Here is a 20,484-nt window from a genome sequence, read left to right as displayed (position 1 = left end):
TAATGATGGAAAACCAAAACCTAAATAAATAATATATAAATAAAATAAGAAGGTCTTTGTTAGAATTACCAAAAACAGGGGTGCCTATAATAGCATTTCACTGCTGAACTTGTGTCTAAGCTGTAGACACTACACACTACTACACTTCACAGCTCTTATGTGTCATGTTAGTCTTTATTGATGTGCAGATGGGCACATTAGGGAGTCTCGAGGGACTGCTGGTACAGAGATGACATGGTTCACATTATTGTTTCCACCTTGTATTCACTGACTTCAAAAGTCAGGATTTGCTACAATTAGCTAAATTTATGTATTTTAAGCAAACAGATTAAGCAAATGCTCCAGTTAATCCCTTGTGATCCTGATGACACTGCATCTAGTGAGATGCTGCTCTTTTATCTATAGGTGTGTTAATTTTATTGGTTTCGGTGTATTTTAATGCCGTGATGTAGTAAGCTAGTTCTCTTAATTACTGAATGTGCATTTCCTGCTGTTTTATACAGTCTGATCATATATTACCATAGATGAAATTCTCTATCAAATATAACAATGGATTGATTTACACACTGGAGCCTCACAGTATCAGTATTCTTGTAATGTAAACACTCCCTCAGGCTTTCTTTCCCCCCACTGCTCTGCAGCCACTCTAATGACCAAACCCAGCAGAGGGAGGGTTCTGCTCAGCTAACAGTAACCCTCCCATCACAAAAGAGGCAGAAAAAATGGCTCCCCTAATACTCTTCCTCTCCTTAATCTCTCTGTTCTTGTCTTAGACAAGGAGATGAAAGACGACAACAGAGAAGTTGGACACCAGTCACAGAGAGAGAGAGAAATAGATGTACAAGCCTGCATGGAGTATGGTGAGATAAAGAACAGGTAGAAACACGATAGTGTGTATGGATATGAGAGAGGGACAAAGGCAGAAAGAGAAAGCAAAGGAGGCCCTGCATCATCTTCATCTGTTGGGATGATCTTCTTAACCCCAGTCTTCACCTGTCAGTCCCTCTGGATCTCTATATGGGGCTAAAAGGGAGTTTAGCAAAAGCTGAAACTGCAAATACAGTGAGCTCTCACTTCCCCTCAAAGGGGCTCGGCTCTCTGAGAGAGTTTAACAGTATGATTTACATTCAACTGATGACTTCTGACCATGAAACCTCTTACAAACTAAAACTGCAGCAAATGTTTTTCTTCACTGAGGCAAGGTGCATATAAAATGTCTCACAACAGAAAAGGGAATGATTGAAAAAGTTATCAGATCTTATGAGAAAACCCAAATCTGACCCTGAATTGGATAAGTGAACGGAAACGGATGGGTAGGGGTGCAGCATGATGGCACAGTGGTTAGCGCTGTTGCGTCATAGCAAGAAGGGTTTAAATCTGCCGGCTGGGGTCGTACAGCTGGCCTTTATATGTAGAGCTTGTGTGAGTTCACTCTGTGTACTCTGGCTTCGGTCCAAAGACATGCAATGGGTTCAGTTAACTGCCAGTTCTAAACTGGCTGTAGATATAAATGTGAGAGTGAATCTCTCCCTGTGTTAGCCCTGTCCAGGGTGTGCCCCGCCCTTCACCCCATAGCAGCTGGAACAGGCTCCAGCAACCTCCCACGACCCTGAATTGGAAAAAGCGGAAGAAAATGTGTGGATGAATTGAATTGTTATAACATGACATATATGATCTGATGGCAGTTCCACTTCATACATGCAAAACATTCTGATTAAAATCTGAAAATAATGTGTTAGTCTTCTTTTTAGTGCTCTTACTGGGATTTTATGGGGATGTTGCCCTCATAAGGAAAAACAAAAAACTGTATTGATTGTTCATTTAGAAACATGAGCAAACATGAATGCTAGTTTTGCTTAATTCATTAATTTATATGCTAGATGAATAACTTAAGAAAAATAACTCAATCTGACCACAGTGCTTTTGTTTTTTGGAAGTCCTTACAGTTACTTGGCCCACTAAGAGAAAGGCCCTGAGTCACATGACCTATTCGAAAACCCTAGGGAAATGATCAATTCTGTGCCTACAAGAGAGTAGAAGAAGTATGAGCGGTTGACTTTAACGCTTCAAAAATGTCATTATGAGGAAAGGTATCGAGGAAAGAAGAAATTGTACAGAAGACTTAGTGAGTATCGGTGACAAAGTCGAAAATGCTCATTAATTCTTTTTGCTGTAGTCACACGCAGTGATTGCTAAGTATGCCATAGGCCACCATTGCTGAACGGTCTGTCGAACTGAGACGAGTTAATCAGTAAAACAAGAGAAGAAGAGAAGGTAAGAACACAGCCACCCTCCTCCCTGCTCGCCTGTATGGTGTTGCTAAGTCTCCATGAGGACTCTATCAGTGCTACCCAGCAATTAAGATCTCACAGATCAAAGCAGTCTAAATGAGCTAATCCTCAGAGAACCGCTGCTCTCTGTCTGTCTCTCTCTCCGTGTCTCCCTCACCCCAGTTACTTCCTCTTGACTCATGGGCTCCATGTGCTGACTGCGCTTTGATGCTTGACAGCGGTGGGTCTTCTAAATGTAAAATGGTGAATAAATGTGTATTAATGGGTAACGCTTTCATATCCTTAATGTCAATTTGCACAGGCTGGGGAGCATGTTTTCAAAGCTCTTAAGACATAATTGACGATCGCAAATCTGTAGCCGCTGTATCTGATGTCCACATGCAGTGCACAAAACCTCTGAGGACCGCATCGGCAGGAAGAGATTTAATACAACGTTTGATAACAGGCAGTATTATAATGTCCAGGCCTGCATTAAAACGAATGATGCAACAAGCCCCTTCTGAGTGTGGCGAGTTGGAAGCAGCAGTGGCGTGAAAGCGAGTGACAGCTTTGAGGTCAATAGTTGTTCACAGGAGCGTGACGCTGGTAGCTGCTTAGCAGGTCGGTCATTATCATAGGAAAAGCAGAGCATCTGCCTGTGACTCCCGGGGACAGGTTTAACGAGGTGGTGGTGCTTGTCATGGGGGCTTGCTTTGGCAGGGTCTGTCTGTCTCTAACCCCACCTGCTCACCCCCCACCCCCCTTCATGTCTACCTCTTCTCCTCCAACCCTTTCCTTCAGGTCTGCCAAATGGGGGTGTTCATGTTTACAGCTGCCTCCTCCATCAGGGAACCATTGTTTCATGGCAGCCTTTTGTGATGAAGGTTTCTGTCTTCCTGCTATTATTTCTTCCCACTTGATTCCCTTTTTTGTTTTTTTGTCCCCCTTGTTTGCATCTAAGCTGTCTATCTTCATGTTACTTCGGTCTTTGTCACTCTGTTTATATTTTTCTGCTTGTTTGACCCCATTATTTGTGCCACTACCTCCTGCTTTCTTTTAATACATGTAATAGCAATCCTTTGATTCACAAACTGCCAAAGTCAATACTGCTTTGTAATAAATCATGAATAAATGCTCAATAAAATAACGTTAAGTCTGTGAGAGGGCAGTAGACAGAAACAGAGGAAAAAGTATTCTGGCTTTTCACAATCCTCCCTGTTTATCCAGGCTTGGACTGGCACTAGATGTACACCAGCATGTGACCCCCTTGTGGCTGGATCAGAGAAGTATGTAAGTGTGGCAATGGTGATGTATGAGGCTGACAGATGAGGAAAGGCAGGAGTCTCTGTGGACTGTGATGTTTGCAGATAATATTGTGATCTGTAGTGAGAGTAGCAAGCCGGTGGAAGAGAGCCTGGAGAGATGAAGGTATGCTCTGGAGAGAAGTGGAGGTGTGTAGAAGCACAGCAGAATACATGTGTTTGAATTGTGAACGTCTAAGGAGTAGAGATAGTGCAGGTAGATGAGTTTAAATAACTTGGGTCAGCTATCTAAAGCAAAGGACACTGCACGAGAGAGAGGAAAAAGAGAGTGCAGGCAGGGTGAAGTGGGTGGAGAGGAGTGTCAGGGGTGATTTGTTACAGAAGGACACCAAGCAAGAGTGAAAGGGAAGATTTACAAGATGGTAGTGAGATCCACTATAATGTATGGTTTGGAGATGATGGCACGGACAAAAAGACATGGTGCTGACGTGGAAGTGGCAGAGTTGAAGATCTCATGATTTTAATTGAGACTGACCAGGATGGAAGTTTAAAAATGAGTATATCAGAGGGGGTAAAAGACACAAAGTTAGAGAGGTGAGGCTGTTACGGCTTGGACATGTGCAAAGGAAGGATAGTGAATATATTAGACAAAGTATGTTGGAGAAGGAGCTGCCAGGGAGGAGGGCAAGGGAAAGACCACAGAGAGATTCATGGATCTAGTGAAGGAGGAAATGCAGATGGTTGATGTAACAAAAGAGGATGCTACTATTTCATGTCAAGATTATGACTGTGAAAAATGTCTGCTGCAGAACATGAATTACAGGTGTAAAGAACAGATTAATAAGATCTAAATATGCTTTAATTGGAGGGAAATGATAAAGAAGGTAGCTAATTCCTGCCAAAAGCAAAACATTACAGCAGTCAGTGTATTCACATTATGCAACCGTGTGAAAAAAGTGATATGTAGCAGTCTTGAGTCACAGCTCACTTTTTTACATGTTGCTAGAAAAATGAAAATAGGTGCACTGATTTATTGAAACATGCACATACAATGAAAAAAAAAATCAATACTCACATGAATCCATACTAAACATTAAAATTGAATTAATATGCTGTTGCAAATGAATATCGTAATTAGTAGTTAAGTAGTTTCATATCACTTTAGGAGGAATTTCAAAGTTTAGTAAAGCGCCTGTATTAACTAAATAAAATGTTAACTTGGTCTGTGCACAAGGTAATGTTAGCTGTTTATTAGCAATCACCCACATTAGCCATCCATTATCATCCACATAGCACCTAGCTCACTGAAGGTTATGGATGGAATATTGAGCTGTGGCGTAGCGGATTGTGGACACATGGAGAACCAGAGGAACTAATCCGAGTAAATAAAGATTTAAATCTGGAGCAGAGCAGAAGAATCAGATGGTTTCAAGCCTGAAAAGTAGAGCTGAGAATGTAAAAGCTGCACAAATGAGGCAGAGCGGTGCGAATGGTGCTGAGAGGCAGGCATGGGAAGCTGCAGGCAGATGTGAAAAGGTGATAAACTTTAACCTTTCTATAGTAATTTATTAAAATATATTTTTTGTTTTATTGTAGCCAGCTGTGTGGTCAGTTTTAAAATACAGGCAGTGATCGGTTCAAATATTTCACAGTGAGTGCTCTGTTATTTATATCTCCTTATTTTAGCATAACTAATAGCACACTCTATCCAAAGTTCATTTTAAATTTTTCTCTAGGGCTCTTTTTCTACAGCAATTAAATGATTTAGATGTATTGAGGAATTGTGCTGTTGTGCCCTTTGCTTATTAGTCGGTTATAAAAATATATTTTACCTTTGGGATCTGTAATGAAAAAATGATGATGTGTAAAATTAGCTTAACTTAATTGTAAAGTACTTATTTTGTTAAATCTAATTTACAATTGGGAAAAATAGTTGAAAATTAAAGTAAAAAGGTAATTAAGTTACCTTGCATGTCTTTTTTGTGTCATGTATGGCTGGGGCAGGCAGGAAGTGGACCCAAATGCAGACACTCGTGTATGAAAAATAAACTTTATATTATTTTCAGCTTTATTTTTTGCTGGAGGAACATCCTTCATAGCACAAACTCATAATATATATTCATCACTTCACAAGTATATTTCTTGTGTAATTTGGAGCACCTCAGCCTTTTTCTTCCTTATTTCTGTTCTTAAGATCGGGTTCTTGACAGCCACCTTTCCACTGAAATCAGGTTTCAGGGAACAGTCGATGGATCTGCTGAAGGGCTGGATGGATCTCTCAGGTATTTAGTATGTAGGTATGTCCACAATGGTAAACTGACTGGTACTTAAATAGCCTCTTTCTACTCAGTTGAGCACTCAAAGTGTGTTCTCGTAGAAGTCTCATTCACCCGGTCCCACAATCATCAGTTTTATATGTGTCTAATCACGTTCTAATATTCACTATATTCGAATACTCCAATGGATGCATCGGGGGTACTCAAGGAACAGTAACTTACCCAAGGTTACTTGGACTGGAGAAGTCAGAGACTGATTGACTTGGTAGTCGGCCTTCTACAGCTGCAATTTAGGACCAAAAGGATCAATGCAACTTCAATTTTAAGTTTCAATCATTTGAATCTCTCATTTGGAAAAATATTTTTCCTATACCCAGAAAACAACTCAGATTTTCTTAATATACATGTAGCCTATAACTGCAGCTCAGTTTATATATCACAGTGTAGACTGTACTCAATAACAGGTGGCAATCTTCACACATTCTCCAGGTGCGTTATTTTTATTTTTCCTGTCAGACGTGTTTGTAATGCAACCTAGGGGTTCAACACAAAAAAACCACATTCTTACCAGCATGCGAAAAAACGAGGATAAACCATTTCTTCCAAGCTCCAGGAACTCTGGAACAGACTGTGAAAGGTATCTTTTATTTATGGACAGTGTTGGTGTGATACATAAATAATTTCTTCGACAGGGTGTTGGGGTGCTCGTGGTGCCAATCCCAGACAGGGCTGATTTGCAATTTAGGTGTGGCACCGAAGGCCAGAAGTGCTGGATCTGGCTCTGAAGAAAACAGTAGAAGACAAGTGCTGTGATCGTGTTTGACACTGAAAAAGATTGCAATCTGTAGCAAAGATTGTATCGAAGTGAGGGGGACTTCAGATTGATTTAAGCAAAATTTTCTGTAAGGTTTCTTTTAATCTCTACAACATGACACTGCTCTGCTTAAATCTATCTATGCTTTTCAAGCAAATAAGAAATATTTTGTAATTATTTCCCCTCAGTTAGACAACTATTATAGCACAAGTGTCCAACAACACAAGGACAGGTTCAGATGAAACCGGTAACTGATATCAAAACATTTTGAACAATAATATTAATCCCATCTTCCACAAAATAGTTAAAGAGTAAAAGGACTTCCATATTTAAGAACAGAGTAAATGGGTATTTCAAGAATTCTTCAGCAGGGGCAGCTTAACTTCCTCTTTGTTCTGTCTATTGATTCCAGCGTACTCTGGCTCTCTTTGCCAAGCCAGCAAACCACCCACCAGCTGTCCTTGCAATGTCAGGAATGTGAATAGCAGTTTGATAAAGCCACATATGGCATGCTGCTCCAACCTCTCCATAAGTGCCATTCCTGATGTGGTGTCACATAAATGAAGTCGATAAACATTGATCAGGATGGAGGGGGTGGAAAGTCCTATAGATGCTGGTGAGTCAGTGTACACATAAGAGCACAGGTGATGCAGGTTTGCAAGTATGCTTCTTTCAGGCTATCACATAAGGTGTTAAACCTCTTTATGCTGGATCGCAAAGTAAATATCTAAAAGTGCTAAATTACGCTGCTCAATTCTGGCACCAAAACAACATTACTGCCATTTATCTGTTTAATAAATGCTCTTATTTTTTTATTCAAAACACCTGACTTGTGCTCTGCTAATATGTGAATACAGTAGCTGTGTTAAAACAGCAGATATCTCCTTGCAGAGGTTTTCTGCACCTACATGGTCTTTTTATTATTATTATTTTTATTACAAGGTCTTATTCCTCATGGTAGCATTTAGACGAACCCAATTTTGAAGTAAAATCATTTTAAACAGGACTGTTGTAATGAAAAGATTTACTTGAAAGGATCAAGACTGTCCGCTCACTGATTCCTCTAGACAGTCCAAAATGAAAATTTTAGTCTACTGAACTACAGAAGGAATTATTTTAAGACAGTTATGAGAGATGTGGTGTCCCTTATTTACTAGGCTCACTAACTGATGGTTAAACCTGACACTACTTGACACTTAATATTACTGTACTTAAGTTCAAATCAAAAGTTTATCCTAAAGATTATTAAAGTTTAAGCAGAAAGTTTATTGAGACAATGTACAAAAAATGACTTTAATTTGATGTTTCTAAAGAAGAGTCGCGTTTAACTTTTTTTCTTTTCAAATGGGAGCTAGCATTTGCAAAACAAACAAATAAAACTATGAACAACGCAACTGTAAGTAAGTCAGTAAGCGTAACTCAATAAATGAAATGATAAGTAAGTAAGTGAATAAATGAAACAACTTTCACCGCAATGGATAAAGTTGCTTTAGTGCCGCATGAACAAGACAATCTTTATGGAAAGTGCAACTCTCCATATGGTGTCATCCTCTCATCCTTTCTTTTGTTACAGCGACAGCTGAACCAGCAGTTGAAGCTTGCTAAGCGACAGGGTCAAGGACGAGTTCATGTTGCAAACAGAATGGAGTTTATCAATATTCAAATATTTAGACAAATTTGATAGGTTTATGGATAACAAAATGCAGATCATTAATACGATCTGTAATGACAGAAAAGTGGAGATTTCTGGTGGAACAGCACCAGTTCTATTGCTGGGTATTTTAGAGCTGAATATGGATATTGGTTTGCTCAGTGCTCCAGTCATGTTGCTGAGCTGCTTCTTTCCTCGATATTGAATACCCCTTGTCTTACGTTATGTAACCTTCTGTTGGTGCCACCAGTGCTGACAGTGGCAGAACACAAGGACTGCACATGTCTAAAAATGTCCTCCTAATACCCCCTCCTGAGTCTTAGATGTGAAAGTAAAAAGGACAAGGCGTTGCTGTGACATAAAACAGTAGGCAACAGAGCTAGTGAAGGAAAAAACCTTTCTTTCTCTCTGTGGTCTAAATTCTGGTGACCGAAAAATCATCATACTTTACAAAATCCTCCCAGTTATTCAACTTCCACTGTTGCCACCAATAAGTTAGTAAAAATTCTTGAATAAAAATATCTACCTTCCACCTTTATTTTTGTTCTCTCCAAAGACAGATAAGGTAGTGAGAAAAACATATTGATATTACCATTAAAATATGTCAGTGCTAAGCAGACTGTTTCCTTGTGAATCTCAAGAGTGTTGGAGCAGCTTTTAAGTTGGAGCAATGCTCCCTATCCAGTCATTCATCAGTATTTAAGGGCAAGAGACTTGGATTTAACCTTAAATATTTTAGTGGCAATAGCTAAATACAGCCCAAAGCTAAGAGAAAGGGTCATAAAGCACTAGTTTTATTGCACTAACATGTCATAAAGGTAATTTTCTTTTCTACACACACACACTGCTCTAAAAACTTCTTTTCCTAAACTGATGACTGGTCCACTTGAGGCTATAACCACAGCCTCAAGTGGACCACTTCACATTCTCCAAAGCCAGTTCGGAGACAGGAACCTTGAAGCAAAGTATTAAATCACTGAAGGCGATATTATGCTGGACAGATGAAGTTGCTGCTGTATTTAGGATAACAGTGTAGTTATTTGCCAATTTACTCACACATCCTAAAGAGCTGAGCACAATCCCCTTACTGCAGAGACACATATGAAGCCTTCTGTTCTCACATGGTGAATATAACAATGAAGCCAACTTTACCATTAAATGTATTAGTCATTCCGGATGAAAAATGATAGTCATTTCTAGCTAATTATAATAGCACCTTTTACCAAATAGATTTTATTAGCTAGTGCTGTTTCTGGCTCACTTCTTTCTGCTTTAGATCAGGTCATTTAAAAAAAAAAAAGGATGAAAGTTTCCATTAATCTGATGCCTGCAATATAATGTGAAATAATTGAAGCTAAAGCTGTATGTCCCAGGGAAAAGTTTGCATCACCAGCTAATGATTTCAGACATTCAAATAAAAAAGCTGTTGTTTTTTAAGATAAAACAAGTATAATAAATCACAGGCCTAATTATAGCTGAGCAGCTTAGCTTACGCACTTGCTTGCTACATAGGATACCTGAATAAACAAGATAGAAAATGTAGCTTTTACATTTTTTGTCTGTCCCCCTGTATGTTTCTTTTTTTATTATTATTACAGCCCCTTTAGTGAAAACTGTGATAAACTCAGAGCTGGCTATTTGGTAGTGTGTGAACCTTCATGAATCCATCACAGAACTGCAACTAGTCTATAAACTACAAGTCGGACAAAATTTGTGGCAGAAATCTGGCACCTACAGACATTAGACAAATACTCCACAGTATATGCACTACTCTGAGTAGAGCCGTGGTCTAATTTGTTAGTTTTAAGTCTGGTTGAACACAACATGATGCTCACATCATGCATTATCATCCCCTTGTTTCCTTGACTTGTGTTGTCAAGATAAAAATGCTCAGCTCAGTGCTTCATGACTCGTCTCCATTAACCAGTGGGTGATGTCACATTGGCTATCGTCATTATTAATATACAGAGGATGGGACAACTATAGTAAAAAAGTAATTTCCCTTCTGTAATTTCCATCTGCAGTAGTTTGGCAGCATAGCACTGTTGGAGCCCAGTCCTTCCATATGCATATGGAAGGACTGGGCCCTGGGCTTCGTAATTGAAAGAGCAATGCCTAACGTAAAATTCAACCCTTTTAATGAGCTTCAGATATTATGTCTGCTTCATTCATCAACAGGCCTCAGCTGGTCATGAAAATGATTGTCAGTCAGTTGTTAGCCAGCTGTTAGTTATCAATTAATTTTGAAATGGGGAAAGTATATAAAATGGCTGTGATTCCCAAACACTTAATATGTTTTTTGTAAAACCCCTTGCATTAAAGCTACATGTACAATATAGATCTAACTGTACCTGGAAATAATACGTGTTGAGAGCAAGAGCGCTCAGCTGTTTGCATTAATAACACTGCCAGCAAAAACACTTGCTTATATTGTCTGCTGAGCACATTGTCCACATGTGTTTTTGTACTTCATGTCTTTAAGGTTGAGTGTTAATTCTCAGCATTTCACGTTTTGGTTGAGGATTTGGTTCAAATTTCTGAGCAAAGGTAAACAAATAATATAAAATTGAGATCAAAACAAGGAGTCGTAAGAGTGTGGTGGTGGCCTGTGGGGTGATGATGGACTGAGGCCTATGCAGACAGTTGGTCATCACAGTCTCTAGGATCCTGGAGATTGTTCTTTCTTTGCTGATCCATCCGGATGACACCTTATGGGTCAGCTGATACCCTTCTGTGCTGCTGATGATGTGGCTTGGCACTGAGATCAGCTGATCTCAGTGGGCTTGGCACTGAGTCGCAGGCCCACGTAGGGTTTTGAGACAGATTTTCACACAGATCCACAAATGTAAGCTGCATTCAAGTCCTAGTTGAAAACTGGGACATCTGGCCTTCCACTGTATTCTTTTTGTAAGTAAACAGAATAGCTCATCACACCTCAACTAGATAACATAGATTTAGCCTTTTTAATACAGTCGGCTATAGACCAAACCTGTTGCTGCTGACTCATTTTCTGAATAACTGATAAGTCTGTTAGTGTTTTCTGCATCAGAAATTCTAAGCAAAAGATTTTGTTTTTTCTCTTCCAAAACTTTAAACCTTGCTAAATAAAATACATCCATACCTTTCTAGTGATTACCTATAGCGAATTAGCCTTTTTCAAATACCCCGTGTTGGTTCTCAAAGGACGCTTTATAAGCAAGAGTCTGTCAAAAAAGGCATGTGCAACTCTGATCATAGATAGTAATTTAATGAGAGGCACTTATAATAGACTCTAGCACAATTAGATGTTTCATGACAACCTTTGGGAGTACAATTAATCTCTCAAATGAAATTGGTCTCAGTGCTCAATATGTCACCCAGTGGGATGCATCTTAATTTCTATTCATTGACCCTGCATGAATTAAAGCTCATTTCCTCAACGTGTAGCTTTGTGGTGGCTGCCACAGCAGGATGTAGGCTTTCAGTCGCACTAGCTCAGAAAAACGTCCCCTCTTCCCATTTGATTCAAGGATTAGATCTGATTACAGACTTGAGCTGAACAACCTCTGTGACAGCGGAGCAATCTCCTTTTCTTTGAATCTTCTTGTTAAATTTACATAAAATTGATGGGATTTTGTCTTGAGTTTCTTTTCATTCTCCCACGTTTCATGAGCACAACAAGAGCGTGTCACAGCACAGTAAAATAACCAGCCATGGACAAAGAACCAGGGAGTTACGCGTTAACGGATATTATTATCAGCAACTGCTGTTGAGTTTAAAATCCTTTATAATGGCATTCATCTATTGTCATTGGTTTGCACCTATCTAGAAACAATAAACCCGTAACTCTACATATGTTGTTTCAAATGTTACTGACTAATAAGGTTACCATTGTTCAACAACAACACAAAGACATGTTTCGCTTTTTCGCTTTGGTGGAAGTGTATTGTGTAAGTGGGAATGTAAACATAGTTTTGACAGCAGTTCTCAAACCATGAAGAGAACCATGTGCCACACAAGCAAAGAAATAATACAACCAAAACTCCTTACGCACTCATAGTCCACATCTACTATATGACAGGTCGCCAGCAATAGAAAACAAGTAATACATCTTTTTTTTTTTTTTTGCGTAGTCATGAAAATATCTGTTTTATACAAAATTAAATACAGTTACAGTATGTTACACCTTTTTCCCCCCATACAGGTGAGTTCAAGCATGACTACAAAGCCTCTTAAAAAAAACAAAAAAACATACTAGATTGGTACTTTTAGGGAATTGAAAACGCATGGGCAGCTTTTGGCAAACAACGCCCTTCCGCAAAGTAAAATCACCAGGGTCACCAAAGCACATGAAGAAGAAAGTGAGGGGAAAAGGCCAGAGTAAAGGAAAAGAGGAAAGGAGAGAAGATGGTAGCAAGTAAGGAAGGAGGCAGTGAGGCAACATGATTTTAGTCCCGTCCACACTATTATATATGTATATATATACTTTTTTTTTTTTTTAACTTCAGATGATACTTAGAAATCATGTGTCTAGTTTTATACAGTTTGCTCTCAGGATGTGGGTATCTTTATCTGAGTGGAGTATCCAGTCTGCCTTTATTGAAGTATAAGCCAATGACAAGATCACAAAGCAAAGGCTCCGACCGTTTCCTCTGGGAAGTTATAAGACAGCAGTGATTTCACCAGACCTTTCATAAATCCTTCTATCATTCAGTATAACACATCAGTGCACAGCCATTTGCACTAATAACACTGCCATCCACCACTGTGGCCTTGGATATACAAAAAAAGAGTTGCTTATATTGTCTGCTGAGCACATTGTCCACACATTCTTTGTTCTTCATGTCCTTAAGGTTGAGTGTTCGTTCTCAGCATTTCGTGTTTTGGTTGAGGATTTGGTTCAGGTCCCTCAGCAAAGGGAAACGAATAATAGCGGGAACACTACAAGGGTAAGAGTGTGGTGGCGGCCTGTGGGGCGATGATGGAGCGAGGCCTGTCCAGACAATTGGTCATCGCAGTCTCCTGGACCCTGGCAGCGAGCTCTCTCGCACAGGATGCCCGTGAAGCCGGGGGAGCAATGGCAGCGTTGATGGTGGTGGCACGTGCCGCCGTTCTGACAGCGCAGCATCGCGTTGTCACACACCCGAGCTGCACAGACAAAGCAGAAAGGGCAGGGGAGACAGGAAAGCGTGATTAATAGATCACTCAGTGATAGGGCGGCAGAGAACATCAACAGGCAGGTTCACAGGGCACAAGCTGCCTCTTCCTGTCCTGTCTGTACTGCTCTGTGTCCTTAGAGCACAGCTGACACATTAGAGAGGGTAAAGCCAAGGACTTCAGAAAGTGTGCAAAAAAAGGAAGAGGACACCGACAGCAAGGGTACATATTAAAAGAATATAATGCTGCCAACAGCCTCTGAAAATACTTAACAAAGGAACACAGACATTGTATGGATTCATGGATATTTTTAGTAGCGCCAAAGGGACTTTATAGCAAATAATTCTGGCAAAACAAAAGAGCAAGCAAACCATGGCTCTGATGAGGTGAATTTAATTATTTGAGAATCAAAGGATGCCAGAGTATTGTGAAACAGCCCCTCTGTGCTGAGGTGAAGAGAACAGAAAGAGGAGAAGACACGGGATGGATACCTGGCTCCATCACATCACCACAACCTTTCATATGCAAATGAGCATTTCCAGGTATTTCACCAGTAGCTGTTATTTTCTTCTCTGTAGTTAACCTTACAGCAAGCAATACAACATTGTCAGAAGAAGGATGTAATATCAGTGGCTGGAGTTTTACTGGCTAACAAACATTTCTTTGTTTTGATGTAGACTGATTAGGACTACATAAGTTAATATCCACATTTCCAGACAAAAACTCACAACTCAATTATCCCAGGAAGCCTCTCTGCTTGCAGAGGTGAAATCCTGGAAGAGGTAATATTTGCCAAGAGATTTCAGTGTAATTGGATATCTCTCCTTGCATAAATAGTAATCACATTTTTGGTTTTCAGTAATGTGGCTCATGCATCAGAATAAACTCAACAAATAATCATTGCTCATGCCAAAACCGATTAAGAAGGCATTGGTATTGCATTTAACTTAATAATATTCCCACCCACTGCACATAGACACCACTGCTGTTATGCACTTTAAATGGAAATTCCAGCTGTGGACACAGGGTTTTATCTTTAATATAGGATTTTCAATAACTTTGCGATGAAGTGTTGGAAATGATGCTTCTGGTAGATCTGCTTTTCCTGACATGTCTACATCTTCTTTGAACAGTCTCCAGACAAGTTTTGTGTTAGCCTTGTTATGTTTAATGGCCTTTCTGTGCTTTTATTTAAAGCGTCAATAACAGTGGCACTAAACGAGCAAATATGGTAGTCAAACCCTTTATTTTAATAGCAGCGGGTCTTGCAAGTTTGTTACTGTATGCAAAAGTTTTTTTCTTTGTGTAGCTGTTTAAAACAATGAGTCTGGAAAGGAGAGTTCTAAAAAAGACCCAAATGCAGAAGGGCGGGTAAGGCAAACAAAGGTGAAATTTAATGAAATTTACTAGAGATGAATGACAAAAAGATGCTGGAGGGTTAAGACGTGTAATATCAACAAGCCAATAAAATAAAAAGCAAAGAAACAACCCACCCCACCAAATAAAACAGTAAGAGAAAGAAATAAGCAAGTGAAAATGGGCAGGAAACACAAAATAACTCACACATGCAACAGCTGACTAAAAAACATAACAAGTAAAACTAACAGGGTTGGGAAAAGCAATCAAACTGACTGAAATAGAGACAAGGACAGGGCAAAACAAAGCATGACACACAAGCTAAGTAACACATGAGACAGGAATATAATTTACATGTAGATATATGTAAATGCAATAAACAAACTAAACTAATTAATAATAAAATGGGCCTGTGGCAAATCCAGTCTCTGTACACGGCTTGAATGTTGTGGGACTTTCAGATTACAACCTTATCATTACTAAATAGGTTGTCAATTAAATGTCAATGCATTAATCGTGTCTTTCTGTTGTGTGAAACTGACTGACTGGACCACCACGTGGGAACAATGTTGTAGTTGTTGCTCTCAAAGAAGGGACAAATATGACTGGGGAGATATTTTAACCAGGTGTGGCGGGAATGGACTCATGAATTATGGGTCCAGAGTGGCCGCAAACATTAATGGCCCTCTGGCAATTCCCCAATCAGTGATTTCTAGTCAGTTAAAAAAAATAAAAAATAAAAAATTTCTAACAGCTAATGCAAACACCTGCTCAGTGTGTTTTGGAAAACAGTCTCAGTAGTTTAGTCAACACATTAACATTGTTGCCTGTGGCCGAAGGATAATCTGTGTATCCTCCAGCAGACCCTCAGGACCATTACCTCTCTAAAAGCATCTGTAAAACCAATTAGTTTGCTTATGCAGAGGCTTAAGACTGTTCTGTCTTTGTTGTGCTGTCGTGACAAAAGATGCTTTACGCTATAAATTAACTTTTTTTTTTTTTGTTATCTAAAGTGAAATGAAAACTTTCTCAGTTGGTTGTATTATAGTAACAAAGGACAGCAAACCATGCATGGTAGAATACAACATCCACAAAGTAAACTACCTGGATGCAATACATTTCACATAACAGTGTGCAGAGTGGACAACAGAGGAAGAACAGATTGGCTTACATCCACCCCAGCCCTCAACCCAGAGTGCTTCCTAGGTTTAAAACTGGGGTGTGGAACGTTTGTTAAATTACTTACCTTTTTATTTTTAAGAATAAATCCTATTTATTTTCTCAGCACTTCTGCTATCGCTGAAGTGACTAATACTGGCTCAGCTTTTATCATGAAGTCTTCGTATATACCCAATATTTTTAAAACTATTGGGCAAACATCAGAGTAAATCTGTTACTCAGTTCTCCCCTGTGGTGATAATAGTTGTCAAGTTATATCAAGAAATACTCTATAAAGACCACAAATGCACCCAGTCTCTCCAGGCCTGCAATCTGAAGCAGCAAGATCCTATAATCTAAAATAATTCCTGACATGAATATACATATTTATTCAAGACCTGCTATTAGATGTGGTTTACTAACACTAGGTATCACACCGTCTTCCATGAGAGAAAAGTGTCTTTTGAATTGAAAGACGTGAATGAGAAATTCGTTATTATGGGTAGTTTAAATTTCCTGAGCTAGATTGTTATGTAGTTTACTTTTTTAAGTGACACATTAAATAAGTGCACTGGCAGTGAAAGTTAAACTGTCCTCCTGCTTCAAACCCATCCAGTGGCACAAATGCATCTCTTAGTCAATAGGCAATGGAGCGGATGCTGGCAGCACAGTAATAATGTGTGAAATTCGGCAGAGCCGGTCCTCCTTCTATCTTCAATTTACAAAGATGAGCCTTTCCCATGTAAGAATAATGGAATCTGAAAGGACACCGCGGGACACTGTGGGGAGCGTCCCTGAAGAGATTCCTCACTGTATGCCACACCAGCTCTTAGCTTAAAATTTGTAGTCTTCAGTCTGGCTCGGAGGAATTAATGAAAACATTAAAGGGCTATTTTTCAGCCTTTGTAAAGCTCCCTCCAGAGGACATTAAAAATCCCCCCCCCCTTTGTTTTAATGCAGTGGGTCTACAAATTTACCCTGTCTGACATCACTCACTCTTGGGCTTGTGCAGCAAGTGAAGACACAGCAATTCCAGTCCTACCCAAGGACCGGCGTACTCTGCGGGAGACATATGTGCACCTCACACCTCTGTCAGATGTGTCACATTTTAGCAGTATAACTGTTATGACAGAGTCACTCTGGGGTTTTGGTGCTGCACGAAGCAACATAGAGAACATTTACCAAAGCAACAGCACAGAAGTGACAGGAAGGACAAACACCTGAATTATGTTTCCCATTGCTGTTTGTGGAATTGTGATTGTGACACAATTTAAAGCAATTAAATGTAAATCTGTCTTGCATTGTACCACAACTGGATTAGACTATTGTGGATACATTGAATCTATTGTGGTTGTGACACTTTGGACTTAGTCATCCTTCTTTTCTGTTTTATAAAAGGAGATTGTAGTCTGTTTGTCCGAAAGCACACTCAGACAGTTCTTTTATCCTCTCATCTCTGTGAACTCTTGATGTCCTCACATACTCCGCAGCTGAAGTGTCTGAGATACAGAAAATCACAGCACGATAAGTTAAAAGGCACAAATCGATAAGCTGGATCATACTGTAGCTAGTGTCACTCTTTTAATGAAAGATCTAGATATGTCATGTAGTGGAGGTTTATTCTATTGAACATCCAATCTTGTTACATACATCTGTCCGTATCAGCCAATCGGATATTACGTGAATGAGGTTTGCTCATGATGACTGAAAGTGAGTCATAAAGTTTAAGATCCAATTTTTTAAACAGACGACCCTGCAGATACAAAATGCCCCTGTATTTAATTAAAGTTTAAAACATATTCATTCACAGTTCTGCATTTAATATTTTTAAAATGTCTCTATAACTATGGATCCGTACAGGTAATTGACTTTACCTGGAGACAGTTATCAGATACAGGATCTTATTATCTGCCTGGAGACAGAATACTGTTGTTTCAATTACACTCAGTCAATATCTTTTGCCATGATGTCAGTGAAAGCTGAAACTTTCATTCAGCCATATCCCCAGTTATCGTATTAGCATGAAGGCTTCATCATTAGTCAGTGATTCAGCGCTCTGAAGTTCAATATAAACTGTCAGTTGTATAGTAGCACTTCAAGGTGGTGAGGATCTGAAGACAGAAAGTGCATGATTTTCCTTTTACTCGAATGTTGCAGTTGTTACTGCTTGTCAACTCAAAACTGCAAGATCTGAAAGTTGCATTTAAGAAAATTTTAGTATATGTCCTTAGTTACTTCTGGGCCGACAGTATGATGAGGACGAGGCTATCACTTTTATGTTGATATGCTATACTTCAATACAGCTAACATGCTACCAGTTTAGCTTAGCACACGGGAAACACGGGAGAAACCTCTGCTAATGTAGTTTGTTAGTCGATTTTTTTTGTGTGTTTTGCTTTTTATTGGGACAACAGAAGTGCATATTAGGTCAACTATATACCCATTATTATAGTCCAGACTGGTTTGTTGTAAATGCTATTTACACTTAACAGCAATTAAAACAGCGGCTGTTCAGGTTAAGGTTTTAGTTTTATATATCCCAAATCAACAGAAAATTAACAGATCATTTTCTAAATAATTACTCAAAACATTGTCTGCTTCAAACTACTGGTGGAGTAAAATAATCCACTTAAAGATGTCACGTTTGATTTAGAAAATTCTCGATGGAGTTGTTGTTTAATGGCCAATTTCATTTAATTATTTTTTGGCGGCAGAAGGATTCGATTATTGTTTAATCTCATCCACAGTTTTGCAAATCCAGAAAAAGATTTCTGGATTTGTCCCCCCCATCTTAATTGTGGAAATCCTCAAAGTCTTCTTTTAATTTTTTTCTCTCCTGGTTGTGAGAGCAGTGGTGCAGATGTGACTTAACACACACTACACAGAAAATCTGGGCCTGAGGATTATCTGGAGATAGCTGGAGATCAATCTACATAAACCCCCCCTGGAGCCTATTCTCTCCTTCCTCCTCCTTCTCCTCTTTTTTCTCCCTGTTTTTTCTTCTTCTTCATTTTTTTTTCTTTCAGAACGTGGCAGAAAGGGTGCACCCCTAGAGAACGTACTGGGTAATTAAAAAAAGGGCATGATCAAAGGGGTTAGAAGGCTGTGGACTCGGTGATCATGAGGCATGTGGTCCATTCCCTGCAGTGTTCTCACAACAAAAGGTCTGCCTTGTAAGGACCAGCGTGTGTTTGTTTGCATGCAGGATGAAAGCATTAGGGCTTTGGGAAGACAACCTACTGCACACAAGAATTTGCATATTCTACATTACACTTTTGTTTTTTTTCCAAACGGTCAATCAATAACCAGTTGATAATTTTTTATCTATGGGTAGTGTCATGCTGAAGTTACAAAGCCAATAAGCCTACCTTGATTACGATTTGCAACACCAAGAGATGAAGCATTTGCCCGATCTGTGTAAAAATGGGAAAGGTTATGTATTACACTGGCTGTCAAATAAGTCATGTTGTTATTTAGTTAAAGCACAGGGACAGCATGCATAGTTGCTGGTTTTTACAATAATGACCTTTATCAGGCCAAAGATATGTCCAAATTTCCAGAAGATTCCTGCCATACATTTGAAGTAGTAAATGGCTTAATGTAGAATAGTGTGCATGCAGCTTAAATGAATTTTCCACAGTACAAAGATAGCAATGTGTATGCATGGTAGCTGCTTTTGTTATCCAGTATGTGGAGACACCTTCAGGCATCAACATGCAGAGGGAAGCATGGCTGGAACCACACCTTCATAAAAAAAAAAAAAGGTTTTCCTTTCTTTAGGGCAAATATCTGTCTGTGCGCTTAGAACAAATATTCTAGTTTGGAAAGGAAAAATCATTCTGATACACTGGCCAGACACTCGGGACTTCCACCGTATTTTATAAACTCGCCAGTACCAAGATGTATCAATTGTTACCATTGTTTTGCAAGTTTTCACATAATAGCTACCAAATATACATAATATTTCTAACCACCAATCCAATTTATGCATAGCTTAAAGTAATGAATATGGCAAATCTTAAGATCTGAATTTGTTTTAAAGCTCAAAGATTATTCAGACTGGCTTATGGTATAATTAAACCCCAGAAATTTCATAGTTTAATTCAAAGAAGTGTAACTGATTTAGTGCCATATGGGAATTAATGCACATTGTTTTTCATTTAATATGGCAAAAACACAATAATTTCAAACTATGAAAACCGGCAGCATGAAATATGAAAAACTGCTGGAATGTGAAGTGGAAAAGGCTTGAAATAAATTAGAGGAATGTTAAAAATATTATCATTTAATATATATTATAATATTATAATATTATAATTTAAAATGTTACATTTTTATTAGTAGGATAAACTCTAAAGTTTTCAAACACTCTTACTTTTATGTCAGTGACCATTATTAGAACTAAACTGGAGAAGCTCAACATCACGCCATGCATCGTTTCACCCCCTCTATAGACGTAGGGTATTAGGATTCAATTCTACATGAGTGCCCTGGTAGGATGGATTTTTTTTCCCACTGTGGAAAACATGCTGATCAATGGTAATGGCAACGTACAGCACAA

At 39.0% G+C, this 20,484-nt stretch overlaps 1 protein-coding gene across 2 annotated transcripts in view; it reads right to left on the bottom strand.

Moving 5' to 3' along the window:
- Positions 1–12,175: 12,175 nt before the first annotated feature.
- LOC102796269 (netrin-G1-like) overlaps positions 12,176–20,484 on the bottom strand; it is a 64,081-nt gene continuing 55,772 nt past the window's right edge. Inside the window, exons 6-7 of one of the 2 annotated variants that reach the window (XM_006792265.3) lie at positions 19,292–19,336; positions 12,176–13,400 (exon numbers count right to left, since the gene is read on the bottom strand). In XM_006792265.3, coding sequence (XP_006792328.1) covers positions 13,162–13,400; positions 19,292–19,336 — 284 coding nt within the window. In that variant the 3' untranslated portion in view covers positions 12,176–13,161. The remainder of the gene's footprint in view (positions 13,401–19,291; positions 19,337–20,484) is intronic. The other variant, XM_006792266.3, reaches the window with a different exon arrangement.

The sequence above is a fragment of the Neolamprologus brichardi genome, chromosome 18 (genome assembly GCF_056152115.1).
Source record: "Neolamprologus brichardi isolate AB-2024 chromosome 18, ASM5615211v1, whole genome shotgun sequence".
NCBI lineage: Eukaryota > Metazoa > Chordata > Actinopteri > Cichliformes > Cichlidae > Neolamprologus > Neolamprologus brichardi.
The sequence above is the reverse complement of the archived record's forward strand: the minus strand, read 5'-3'. Positions and strand labels throughout refer to the sequence as shown.